This window comes from Moschus berezovskii, chromosome 23 (genome assembly GCF_049115385.1).
Source record: "Moschus berezovskii isolate FMDL1 chromosome 23, NW_MosBer_1.0, whole genome shotgun sequence".
Taxonomy (NCBI): Eukaryota; Metazoa; Chordata; class Mammalia; order Artiodactyla; family Moschidae; genus Moschus; species Moschus berezovskii.
This window is the reverse complement of record NC_142482.1, coordinates 43,040,639-43,053,798: the sequence shown is the minus strand read 5'-3', so window position 1 is coordinate 43,053,798 and position 13,160 is coordinate 43,040,639. Positions and strand designations below refer to the sequence as shown.

The following is a 13,160-nucleotide window of genomic DNA, read 5'->3' as shown; positions in this document are numbered from 1 at the left end:
GTTGAACACAACTTGGCAACTCAACAGTAACAAAATATCTTGTGCGTGGACCATCAGTTGCTCAGGCTCAGTCGTTCAATTTTCCAGGCAAGAATACTGGAGAGCGTTGCAATTTCCTACTCCTTTTCCTACTCCAAGAAGATCTACAAGATCCAGAGGATCTTCTTGATCCAGGGATGGTTGCATCTCCTCCCCAGGCAGTTGGATTGAATTCTTTACCACTGCGCCAATCACTTAATGATCTAATCATAAAACCATTAATGTGTATCCAATCTAAACACCAAATCAAGAAGCAAATGGGGAAAAAATAAATATTAGCATGCAAGAGCCAAGTGAAGAGAAACAGAAAACTCAAAAGTGCCCAGACGAGGTGTATAGTCAGGTCACATTTCTATTGATTCCTAAGGTAGGATTCAGGTAAACAAAGTCTTGGACTCTTCAGAAATAAACTGTCAAGTGTTAATGATTAGCCAGCCTGCTCTTGTACTTAAGAGAAATCAAGCAAGAATTACTTCATCCAACAAAGACAAACCAGATTTTATATGTGAGGAAAACAGGAAGAGAAGGAAATAAAAACCTTGTAGGCAGTCAGGGTTTTTTGAACTTATGTTTGAACCTATTTTTCAAACCTATGTTTGAACCTATTTTGGGTAAACAGATTAGGCAGTGAGGAGAGACTGGTCTGATTTGGATCCTCCAGCCTGGGGCAGGCTCACTAGAGGTATAGAGAAAAAGTCCTATGTCAGTTAAGGGACTTGGAAACAGTTTGAGGAGCTGGTGTGATAAGCATATGCCATTGACCTATATTTACACTTCTACCTTATTTAGGCCGGGGCTGCACATCATTTTTTAGGATAACTTCCAGGTTAGGCAGCCAGTGATTGTGGAGCTATTCCAATGGAGGCCTGACTAGCGAGCTCCAGACAGGTCTCTATTTTTCGCAGGTGTCAAAAGAAAACTCAACACTGAAGATCACAGGGTTTTAACGTTAAGTAATCAAATCATATTGCATCTTACCCCATCAGTTCAATCGCTAAACAAATGCTTTGCTTCTCTTGTAGCACAGATTTTATGCCTTTAGTGTACTAACGTTTTTTAAAGAATGGAAACATTAGTCCGAGGTGCGCTCTTCCCCTCCCCCAACCCGTCCCGCCCAGCAACTGACTGCATTGGGAATTTTGTGTGCTACAGACTATATGCTAAATACAATTGCGACCTTTCCCCTCTACCCGCCTAGTTTCCCTGCCTTCCATTACTAGTTCTCAGTCCAGCCTTGATGGAGACTTGTCTTATTGTAAGCCTCTTAAACTGATATTACAAGACACCAGCCTCCTATTCAGTCTTTTTTGATAATTCCTCATTCAGATTAGCATACTAGTTCTGTCAGTCCTTAAGCCATTAATGAAAGTACAACGTACATAGATTACAGCTCTCTTTGTGTACACGTGGGTGGCTCTTAAAAGAGCCTTTGGGGTTAGATGTAAAGACGCTTACTTGGCAAGTTTACTTGGAGCTGGTGTACTTGGTGACGGCCTTGGTGCCCTCGGACACGGCGTGCTTGGCCAGCTCCCCGGGCAGCAGCAGGCGCACGGCCGTCTGGATCTCCCTAGATGTGATGGTCGAGCGCTTGTTGTAATGCGCCAGGCGCGACGCCTCGCCCGCGATGCGCTCGAAGATGTCGTTGACGAAGGAGTTCATGATACCCATGGCCTTGGACGAAATGCCAGTGTCCGGGTGGACCTGCTTCAGCACCTTATACACATACACGGAGTAACTCTCCTTGCGGCTGCGCTTGCGCTTTTTCCCATCCTTCTTCTGGGCTTTGGTCACCGCCTTCTTGGAGCCCTTCTTGGGAGCAGGAGCGGACTTGGCTGGCTCAGGCATTTTAAAACCTGAAAACACGAAAGATAAATGAAAAATAGGAAGCGGATTTCTGCTACTTATAGGGCCTTTATGCTAATGAGGGATGCAGAGCGTGTCTTAGTTAATTGGAAGATAAACAGCAAGGTTGTCATCTATGGGCAGAACTATGCAAATGAGGTTTGGAAATTCAACTTTTCTATTGGCTAGTTCTCTGACTCTCGTTAGTAACCAATCAAACAACCGGATTTACTCCCCAGGAAATGCCTATAAAAGCAGCAGTGTTGTACCTAGTTCTAGACTTGGTGTGTTTTGACAGGCGGTCTTTTTTTTTTGCTCTTTTTTTATATTTGCTATGTCTGGACGTGGCAAGCAAGGAGGTAAAGCGCGCGCAAAAGCTAAGTCTCGTTCTTCACGGGCGGGGCTCCAGTTCCCCGTTGGGCGAGTCCATCGTCTACTACGCAAGGGCAATTACGCCGAGCGGGTAGGCGCTGGGGCGCCGGTTTATCTGGCGGCGGTGCTGGAGTACCTGACAGCGGAGATCTTGGAGCTGGCGGGCAACGCGGCGCGCGACAACAAGAAGACCCGTATCATCCCGCGCCACTTGCAGCTGGCCATCCGCAACGACGAAGAGCTCAACAAGCTGCTGGGCCGTGTGACCATCGCTCAGGGTGGTGTGCTGCCCAACATCCAGGCGGTACTGCTGCCAAAGAAAACCGAGAGCCACCACAAAGCCAAGGGCAAGTAATTGGACTGAGACCTGAGTTTCCGGAAGTGCTTTCAAACCCAAAGGCTCTTTTCAGAGCCCCCACTATTTCAAAATGAGAGCTAGTATCACTATAAAAAAACAAGGTAAGTTATATTTTTACGGAAGGTAGAGCATTACAAGAAGACCCGCTTTGATCTTTACGAAAGGCTCAAAGTACGAAGAAAGTGATAAGTTGATTAAGGCCTGATTCACAAAGTAGTTAGCATTTCTGATAGGTGATCTGGCTTTGGTCGGTAAGGCCTAAGGGTTAACTGGTCTCAGTAAGCTTGTTTTGATGTATTACTTGGATGATGAAATCAAACGTGCTGAGCAAGATGGCCAGACCCTCTTAGACACCTTGCTCTGCAATCAACCTTCATTTCCTTACCTAAGGAAATTGGGGTCTCCTTCGGTTAACTTTCAAAGTGCCGTTTGAAACAACAGCACGTTTAGAAAGAGGCTTCTGAAAAGCTGCCTGGAGCTAACGTGGCAGCTCAGAACAATCTAGACTAGAATTGTGTCTTCTCCCCCATTTACAAATTGATATTTGGGGCTAATTTCTAACCTAGTAGTGTGTATGTACGGTGCAGATAGAATAATGGCATTTTAATTGAGTTTATTTTGACAAACTGTTTAACGCCCCAACCCTAGATTGTGTGCTATGCTTAAGTCGTGTCCGACTCTTGCAACTCTATGGACTGTAGCCCGCCAGGCTCCTCTGTCCAAGGGATTCTCCAGGCAAGAATCCTGAAGTGGGTTGCCATTGCCTTCTCCAGGAACCCTAGATTAGTGCCTGAATGAAAATGTTCAAGTTTCTAGGTTCCCAACGCAGCCCTAAAAGGGTTAGAGCAGGACTGTAATCCTCCCCAAAGTAGTTTACTACTAGAGTTCTAGTAACTCAGCTGCTCCAACCCAAAAGAGGACCTAGTACTGTACAAAAATCCCTAGGATCCTGTTTTCCAGGATTGAGTCTCGTCAAGTATTTTGGATGACTCAATTTGTACTTAAAGGAGTAGACAAGGAGGCTGAGTAAGCCAAAGTGTGGGACCTAGGCAGCCCAGGGAGACGTACCCACACAAACACTCCTGGGGCTTCATTGAAACGTTTTGCATGGAAATCAGTTGGTGTGGAGCATTCAAATCCAGATGTGCGGGGAGAGATCATCTAAACAGTATTTGGTTCCCCTGGACACACCTTCCTTTTAACTTTGACACAGACATCCTGCAGTCTTGGAGCCTCCATCCCTCTCTTCCCCTCCTCCTGCACCAACCCCCTCCCCCCACCAGCTCCACCCCAAGCCTGGCCTTGAAACCACTAGCCAAAGAACCTGGCTAGTGTATGGGTGTTTGGTGAAGGCAAAGTGGGAGAAAAAGAAATGAGTATCTTGACGGCCACACATTAGAACTTCCCAGGTTTTTAATGATAGCCAGACTGAAAATCCGTTTGGGGAAAGTCCAACCTCAAAGCATTTCAGGTAGGGGTACCCTAAGAGGACCATGTTCTTTCTGCCCAACAATACCTTTATGTTGGAGAACTTGGATTCTTAGGTGGGAATTGCTTTATATAAACCTTGGGATACTTTTTATTGACTTACCAGCTTGCCAGCTCCAACACTTAACTAGGTGTGTGACCTCAACTTCCTGCATCCATTTTTTCCTGTATGCCTTTTCTTGTGATGAAAAGATGGGCTCAGCAATATGGGTTCTGACATTAGAATGCAGGGGGCTCAAGAGTAATAGCCAACACTTACTAAGCACTTATGTGTGTCAACGTGGGTCCAGCATATTAATTTAACCCAACAATCCTAGAGATAAGTACTATTCCTATCACAATTTTAAAGATAAAGGAAACCGGAAAAGGGCATAAACAACTTGTCTAAGGCCCAAAGTCAGGAAGCCAGTACTTCTAATCACTGGCTATTTTATAACCAACGGCTCTCTAGGAGATTACCAGAATTATGAAAAGAGTAAAACTCAATGATACATAAAGGATTTAACTTTGCCCACATACCAAGTGTTACTAATTTCATCCTAATTTCTTGAGAATTTTAAGACAAAGAGGAGAGGTGATCGTCCTGGAATCTACATTCAGGAAGGGAGGTTAATCTTTAGAATGTGTGACCCACATATGTTATTTTTCACACAGCACTTTAATTTTTTCCTATATTTTTTCAAATTTATTATTAATTGGAGGATGATTGCTTTACAAAGCCACACATTTCTGTGTTAGCCAATACACATTTAGTATGTGACAAGTGAAACCAGGGGACAAGTGGAAAGATGGTTCGGTAAAGAACCATAGGACTTGATAAGGTGATTTATTGTGATAAATGAAGAAAGGACTTAGAGAAGACTTGAATTCTCCCTCTGGGTTCCAATAACAAAATTTTGTATTGGACTATTTACGAGTAAATGATACAGTGTATTAATTTTCTGTATTTCATCAAAACCTCCTTTAGGTCAAAGATCCCATCTTGTTAAATTGTTGATAGCATAGACCCTGGCATACAATAAACACTTGATAATGACACTGAGAAAATGTTGAGCTGAGTCAGTGGCTGAGCCATTAGGAAGCACTTAATAAAGTGCTAGAATACTAGAGGGTCAGTTTATTACCAGAGGTGACATTAATTACACACAGACTAACAGGCTGGTAACATCTTCTCTTACCAGTAGAAAATCCATTCTGAAAAATACAGTTTGCATTTGCAACTTATTTTGAGAGCTTCAAAGAAACAGAGAAGGTGTCACTTGACAAGCTGTTACCTAAGAGACACTGTTAAGAGCCCATTCCCCAACAAGAGAACATTCCTCACTGCTCAGGTGTAGCTCTCCAACATAGTTTTTTGCCTCCTACTTTGAAATGTCACTGTTTATATCCAAAAGCCCTAGTTACCACTGGGGAAAATTCTCTAGTGGGCAATAAACTCTCAGTAGCTTTCTTTGGTTTCCAGCCCTTGAGTAGGTTTCCATCTACCATGCCTCAAGGGTCCTAGAGAAGACCATTTAAATTGGGGCAAGTTGATGAGAATGGTAAACCTAGGCCTTCCAATTACTGAAGACATCTAGGCACTAGGGACAAAAGTTTATCTCAGATTTATTGAGACGCGAGACTGAGGCAGAATCATCATTCAGTTCTATAGGATATTCTGAACAATACAGATCAGTTTAATACAATACAATCAGTTACAAAATCTTGTTTAAAATTTCCAAATAATCTGTACAGCAATATCCTCCCTTTACTCCATCTGTCAGCCATTCACTTAGTATTTTTTAAATATATCATGTGAGCTCTTTTTTTTACAAATGTGGTACATCTTATAATCAGTTGTAAAAAATAATTGTATGTATTTTAAAATTAGAAGCAGGTTATCTTTTAAGGGTTTGTCATTCGTTGACCTCAATTATAAATACTCCTGTTAAGCATAATGCATGTGGGTTATTAGAAGACATTACAAATTTAATTGAGGGTTTCCCATACATACTAAAATTAACAATCAGGGCTTATACATGTAGTTACAGAATTCTTCCCTCTCTATTTTATTTCAGCACCTTGATCTTGTAACAAACTAACATTAGCATCATCAGGAGATCTACCAAAAGGCAGATATAGTCTATATTTACATCCCGAAAACTGTATCATTAATAAGTAGATAAATTTATGAAAAAATTCAATAAGCATTATCAGTACAGCACCAAAGGAAATTGGCAAGTCACATTACCCATTCGTTTAATACATATCTTAATTTATTCACCATACTCCTTTCCATGTCCTGAAGAATCATCCATGACCACCTCTAGCCCCAGTCTACCTGCCTGACTTCATTACATCTCTCTGTCCAGCTACACTGGTCTCTCTTCCACCTGCCAGGCTCCTTGGCAATTCAAGACATTTGCAATGTTGATCTCATTCTCTGCAATGCCCATCCTCTGACTTTTTTGGTGAGCTTGTTCTCAGCTCTTCTCCAGACAGACCTATCTGAAATTGATCTAGCCAGATGAATCAAGGATCTAATGCAAAATAGAAATGCTAAATGAAATTTTAGGGAAGATTTTGTACGCGTGTGTTTTGAGGGGTAGGTGTCATTATTAAGCCATCCAGGAAACACAAATGCCATATAGGAAGATACACAGACCACATAGGATAAAAATAAAGTTGCAATATACCATAAAGACAGTAGAAAACAAGTAGTACATCGGAATAAAGGATTTGCAAAACATTATACACAAAAGGTTAATGACTTTAATTTACAAATTGCTGCAAATTGCTAAGAAAAGGGCAAACAATAGAAAAAAAATTAAACAGGATATTGTATACATTTTATCAAATTCAAATAGAGAATGCATATGAGAAAAACTAAACCAAAATATATACAAGTGTTCACTTCCCTAGAAGTTAGGTTATGCATATCACAGCAACAAAGGAATAGCATTTCTCACCTATGGATGTTGTTATTATTCTTTAGTTGTTAAGCTGTGTCCGACTCTTTGTGACTCCGTGGACTGTAGCCTGCCAAGCTCCTCGGTCCATGGGATTTCCCAGGCAAGAATACTGGAGTGGGTTGCCATTTCCTTCTCCAGAGGATCTTTTCGACTCAGGGATTGAACATGGGTCTCCTACATTTGCAGATGGATTCTTCACTGGTGATCCACGAGGGAAGCCCTTCACCTATGGATAGACAGCCCCTAAAACTAGTAAGACTTAGGATGATAAGGATGAGAAAGGATTGCCACAGTTGTATAATCTCTTGAGAAAATTTCCTGGAAATATATATTAAAATCTATTAAGAGACACTCAACCCTTTGCAAAGCAAAGCAGTATTAGATAGATAAGTAAATAAATTAAAAAAAAAAAAGAAACTAGGGAAGAGAGGGTGTCTACCATCTAGAAATAAAAGCCCCATTATATGAGGTTATATGAGGAGAGATTGCTACCTTCTGTAAACATCTGTGTGTCGTGTTAAAAGAGGCATGTGTAGAGTAACCTCAAATATAAAAAGTAAAATAAACAAAGTAACCTCTCTCTGTTTATTTCTCACTCCAAGTTACTTTCTTTGTATCATTCTGTTGAGAGCCTTTAAAATACAGTCTAAGATTGTATTTATCAGATCCCATGTTGTTTACCTTTCCCCATTAGACTGTCCCATGAAGCTGGGCAAGACATCCCAGCTTCTCACAGAGGGCCTAAGACTCAACTCTCTGGTGAGTGAACCAGGGAATGGATGCTGCAGCCCAGAAAGCCCACTCAGAGCCCAGAAAGGACATGGTTATTTCTGTTTCTATATAAAAATATCTGCCCAGTAACCACTGTTACATAAGGGTGACACCACCCTTATGGCAGAAAGTGAAGAAGAACTAAAGAGCCTCTTAAAAGTGAAAGAGGAGAGTGAAAAAGTTGGCTTAAAACATTCATAAAACTAAGATCATGGCATCTGGTCCCATCGCTTCATGGCAAACAGATGAGGAAACAATGGAAACAGTGACAGACTTTATTTTTTGGGGCTCCAAAATCACTGCAGATGGTGCCTGCAGTCATGCACATAAAAGACACTTGCTCCTTGGAAGAAAAGTTATGACCAACCTAGATAGCATATTAAAAAGCAGAGACATTACTTTGCCAACAAAGGTCTGTCTAGTCAAAGCTATGGTTTCTCCAGTAATCATGTATGGATGTGAGAGTTGGACTATAAAGACAGCTGAGGGCCAAAGAATTGATGCTTTTGAACTGTAGTGTTGGAGAAGAATCTTGAGAGTCCCTTGGACAGCAAGGCGATCCAACCAGTTCATCCTAAAGGAAATCAGTCCTGAATATTCACTGGAAGGACTGATGTTGAAGCTGAAACTCCAATGCTTTGGCTACCTGACGCATAGAACTGGCTCATTTGAAAAGATCCTGATTCTGGGAAAGATTGAAGGTGGGAGGAAAAGGGGACAACAGAGGATGAGATGGTTGGGTGGCATCACCAACTCAATGGACAAGAATTTGAGTAAACTCCAGGAGCTGGTGATAGAAAGGGAGGCCTGGCATGCTGCAGTTCATGAGGTCGCAGACATGACTGAGTCGGACATGACTGAGCGACTGAACTGAAATGAACCGTTGTTAATACAATTCCCTCTGCCCTACACAGCTATTAGGGCTGCAGTGAAACTTGGAAGCACCGTATTCTGCATTTGTTTTCCACACTCTACCTTCTGCCAGAAGTGTGTTAGTCGCTCAGTCGTGCCTGACTCTTTGTGATCCCATGGACTGCAGCCCACCAGGCTCCTCTGTCCATGAGATTTTCCAAGCAAGAATACTGGAATGGGTTGCCATTTCTTTCTCCAGGGAATCTTCCCAACCCAGAGATCAAACCTGGGTCTCCTGCACTGCAGGCAGATTCTTTACTGACTGAGCTACAAGGGAAGCCCATCTGTCAGAAGGTTTTGCATTAATCTTCACAGTGGTCCTGTGCTTAGTTGCTTCGTTGTGTCCAACTCTTTGCGACACCATGGACTGTAGCCTGCCAGGCTTCCCTCTCCATGTGGCTTCTCCAGGCAAGAACACTGGAGGGGGTTGCCATGCCCTTCTCCAGGGGATCTTCCCAACCCAGGGATCAAACCCAAGTCTCCCCCATTGCAGGCAGATGCTTTATTGTCTGAGCCACTGGTCTGTTTTCTCTGCTGGCCAATATGATTTATAAAAGAATCTTCTTTAATGCCCTGTTGGGTCTGTGGTTACTAAATGTCTGTTTAGAATAATGGGGAAAAAAAGAGCACTCAGCTGGCATATATGACCAAGTCAATGCTGTTTCATTCCTTACAATGCCTGCTCAGCACATAAGGGCACCTCAGAGGCTTTTACATTCTAATACTGGGATTGTCCAGTTAACACAATTTTCTATGGAGAGAGTTTGTTGAAAAATTCTATCATACATGTTCATATCCCAGCACATCATCCCATATAATAGATACTCAGGAAATACTCAGAGTGAATACTCCAGATTAATGTGTTGGCAACAGAACTTCTATCTGCACAGAAACAGATCATTGATATGCAGAGATTTGTGAGTTTATTCCTAGGTGACGAAACTTTTTAAACACCAGCGGTTTTAAATTCCATTTGCTACATTTGGAGGGAGATACATGACTGATTCTTGAGCTACTCTGTCCAACATAGGCCACTGGCCACATATGACATTATAAATTTCAGTAAAATGAAATTTTAAAAAATTCAGGTCCTCAATTACACTAAACATATTTCAAGTTGCTGGTGGTTTCTGCTTTGGACAGCAAAGATATAGAACATGTCTGTCATGTGCAGAAAGTTCTGTTTGTAACACCAGGCTAGGGACTTCTTGTCCCTCTGGGCTGACATGCTCAAGTGCACTTAACCAGCTTCCTCCTAGTAGCATCTAGGGATATGGTTGCCAGATAAAGCATAGGATGCTAAGTTAAATTTGAATATCAGTTAATCAACAAATAATTGTTTTAATATAAGTATGCCCCAGAATATTGTATGGGACACACTATGCTGGATTCCCTGGTGGCTCAGTGGGAAAGAATTCACTTGCCAATGCAGGAGGTGCGTGTTCGATCCCTGGGTCAGGAATATCCCCTGGAGAAGGAAATGGCAACCCACTGAAGTAATCTTGCCTGGAAAATCCCATGGACAGAATCATCTAGGGGCTTACAGTCCATGGGGTCAAAGGAGTCAGACACCACTTACAGACTAAACAACAACAACCACACATGTTATGCTGCTGCTGCTAAGTCACTTCAGTCATGTCCAACTCTGTGTGACCCCATAGACGGAAGCCCACCAGGCTCCCCCATCCCTGGGATTCTCCAGGCAAGAACACTGGAGTGGGCTGCCATTTCCTTCTCCAATGTGTGAAAGTGAAGTTATAGTAAAACAAAAATTGTTGTTTATCTTCAATTCAGGTTTAACTAGGCATATTGTATTTTTATTAGCCAATCTAGACAGCATATTAAAAAGCAGAGACATCACTTTGCCAAAAAAGGTCCGTCTAGTCAAAGCTATGGTTTTTCCAGTAGTCATGTAGGGATGTGAGAGTTGGACTACAAAGAAAGCTGAGCACTGAAGAATTGATGCTTTTGAACTGTGGTGTTGGAGAAGACTCTTGAGAGTCCCTTGGACAGCAAGGAGATCCAACCAGTCTGTCCTAAAGGAGATCAGTCCTGGGTGTTCACTGGAAGGACTGATGCTAAAGCTGAAACTCCAGTACTTCGGCCACACGATGTGAAGAGCTGACTCATTTGAAAAGACCCTGATGCTGGGAAAGATTGAGGGCAGGAGGAAAAGGGGAAGACAGAGGATGAGATGGTTGGATGGCATCACCGACTCAATGGATTTGAGTTTGGGTAGGCTCCAGGAGTTGGTGGCCTGGTGTGCTGCAGCTCATGGGGTTGAAAAGAGTCAGACATGACTGAGCGACTGAACTGAACTGAACTGACTAGCCAAATCTGGCCACTCTATCTGAAGAGCAAAATTAGAGCATCTTCCCAGGGACGGTGTGTCCTCTTACCACAGGGAGTGTGTATGTGAGGAAATGAGGCGGCGCTAGTTGTAAAGAACCCGGCTGCCAATGCATGAGATGTAAGAGACCTGGGTTCGAGCCCTGGTTTGGGAAGATCCCCTGGCGGAAGGCTTGACAACCAACTCCAGTATCTTGCCTGGAAAATCCCATGGACAGAGGAGACTGGAGGGCTACAGTCCGTAAGGTCACAAAGAGTCAGATAAGACAGAAGTGACTTAGCATGCACAATACTCAGAAAGAAGCGAACTGGTTATGAGGAAACAGGTTGGTACATTTTTCTGCATGTGTTGAGGAAGGTTAAGAAAGAAGTTCCAAATACACTTACTTTTGTCTCTTCTCTTCCCTTAGGTTTCAAAAACTTCTCATTACAAAGAGATGCCTGGATCCAGAGTGTCTGTCAAACTCATCAGTGCTCAGAAATAAATGTATTGGTGTCAGTGTTCTGATATCACTGATTGTTCCTACACCTGCAAAATTTTTTCTATTAAAAACTTACTCTGGGTTTCTTTCATTGTGTGTCTTGGGGATAAGGAGAGTGAAAAGGGAGAGATGGCAACTATTATTGTGGAGAAGCTATCTTTGGTACAAAATGTATCTGATTTCTTGAATAAGTAATACATTTTAAAAATTATCTGTTTATTTGGCTTTGCCAACTCTTAGTTGCAGAATACAGGATCCACAGGATCTTTAGTTGCAGCATGTGGGATCTGGGCTCTTTAGAGTGGCTCAGATGATAAAGAATCTGCCTACAATGCAGGAGACCAGGGTTTGATCCCTGGGTCAGGAAGATCCTCTGAAGAAGAAAATGGCAACGCATTCTAGTATTCTTGCCTGGAAGATCCTATGGATGGAGGAGCCTGACGGGCTATGGTCTGTGGGGTAGCAAAGAGTGGGACACAACTTAGCAACTTCATTTTCTTTCTTTCATGTGGGATCTTATTCCCTGACCAGGGATTAAACCCAGGCCCCCTGCAATGTGAGCCCGCAGTCTTAGCCAATGGATCACCAGGGATACACTGAGAGGGTTCAAAGGAATCGAAATTACCAGGCAAATGTTGAGAATCCACTCCTTTACTGGATGCCCCACTGCCCCCTAAGTAACGTTATTTCCTTGTATATTTGCTGCTGTTAATTAATGCCAATGTGAGTCAAGTGTGAATATGTTTTTTCTTTCTCCCTATCTCCAACTTTCATTCTTAAAACATAGCTGACTGTATACAATTGCTCTTTTCTCTAACAGTATAGCTTGGAAAATTTTCCAGATGTGAACACAGAGGGTACTGTGCATTGTCTCATGTTTTTGTACTGTGGGGATGCCTCACCGTTTATGTAACCTGTCCTCTGTTGGTAGGCACACAAAATAGTACTAGAATAACAAACCCTGCTTTCCAGCAAAATGGAAATTGTTCTACTATTCTGCTGGGATGGTGGAAAGTGACCAGAAATTCAAGTCATTCTTGGGTTGGACTTAAGGTTCTTATCTTTAACAACTGTGACCTTAGTCAAGTTCCTTTTGAACCCCAGTTTCTTCATCTGTAAAATGGAGGTAATATGTACCTTAAGTAACTATGAGAATGAAAAAATTGTTGGGAACTCTAAAGAACAGAACAAATAAAATTATTTAATTTTTCAACACCACTTATTTTGTGAGAGCTGTATATAAAATATTGGAATAGGAACAGGCTCCCCAAATTCCAGCCTGGCATGAAGAAATGAAATATGATACCAAGAAGGAAAAAGAGTTTCATTAACTACCTGGTTCAATGGCCATTTCATTACACAGGAGTTAGAAGGCATACTTTCCCAATCTGCCTTCTACTTTGCCCCTTCTGCTCTTTCCTCTGAGGTCAAAGTCTGGTTTTAAACATATCTCTGCTACTCTAAAGTCTGTGCATTTGGGGCTGGAGGCCTGGATGGTGCATGCTGTATTGCTAGCTGTGGTCCGACATTGCCTTAGCATGTTCTAGTCACTCAAGAAATAGCTGATGAATTTATAAGGTTGGATTAATAGAAGGC

At 42.3% G+C, this 13,160-nt stretch overlaps 2 protein-coding genes across 4 annotated transcripts in view; one reads left to right on the top strand and one right to left on the bottom strand.

The window, feature by feature from the left end:
• Positions 1 to 1,923, bottom strand: part of LOC129543739 (histone H2B type 1-C/E/F/G/I) — a 56,987-nt gene extending 55,064 nt beyond the window's left edge. For all 3 annotated transcript variants that reach the window (XR_008683321.2, XM_088831347.1, XM_055407028.2), the window contains exon 1: positions 1,495 to 1,923. Coding sequence is in view for 2 of the 3 variants with exons in the window: in XM_088831347.1 (XP_088687473.1) it covers positions 1,504 to 1,884 (381 nt within the window). In the remaining variant the exon portion in view is untranslated. The remainder of the gene's footprint in view (positions 1 to 1,494) is intronic.
• Positions 1,924 to 2,166: 243 nt separating this feature from the next.
• LOC129543725 (histone H2A type 1-C) lies at positions 2,167 to 11,646 on the top strand. The gene is made up of 2 exons (XM_055407013.2): positions 2,167 to 2,712; positions 11,493 to 11,646. Exon 1 carries the CDS (start codon positions 2,216 to 2,218, stop codon positions 2,606 to 2,608), a length of 393 nt encoding a protein of 130 aa, XP_055262988.1. The 5' UTR covers positions 2,167 to 2,215; the 3' UTR covers positions 2,609 to 2,712; positions 11,493 to 11,646.
• The last annotated feature ends 1,514 nt before the right edge of the window (positions 11,647 to 13,160 follow it).

Coding starts and splice junctions, on each gene's coding strand:
- LOC129543725 (XM_055407013.2), top strand. CDS start 2,216: ATGTCTGGACGTGGCAAGCAAGGAGGTAAAGCGCGCGCAAAAGCTAAG.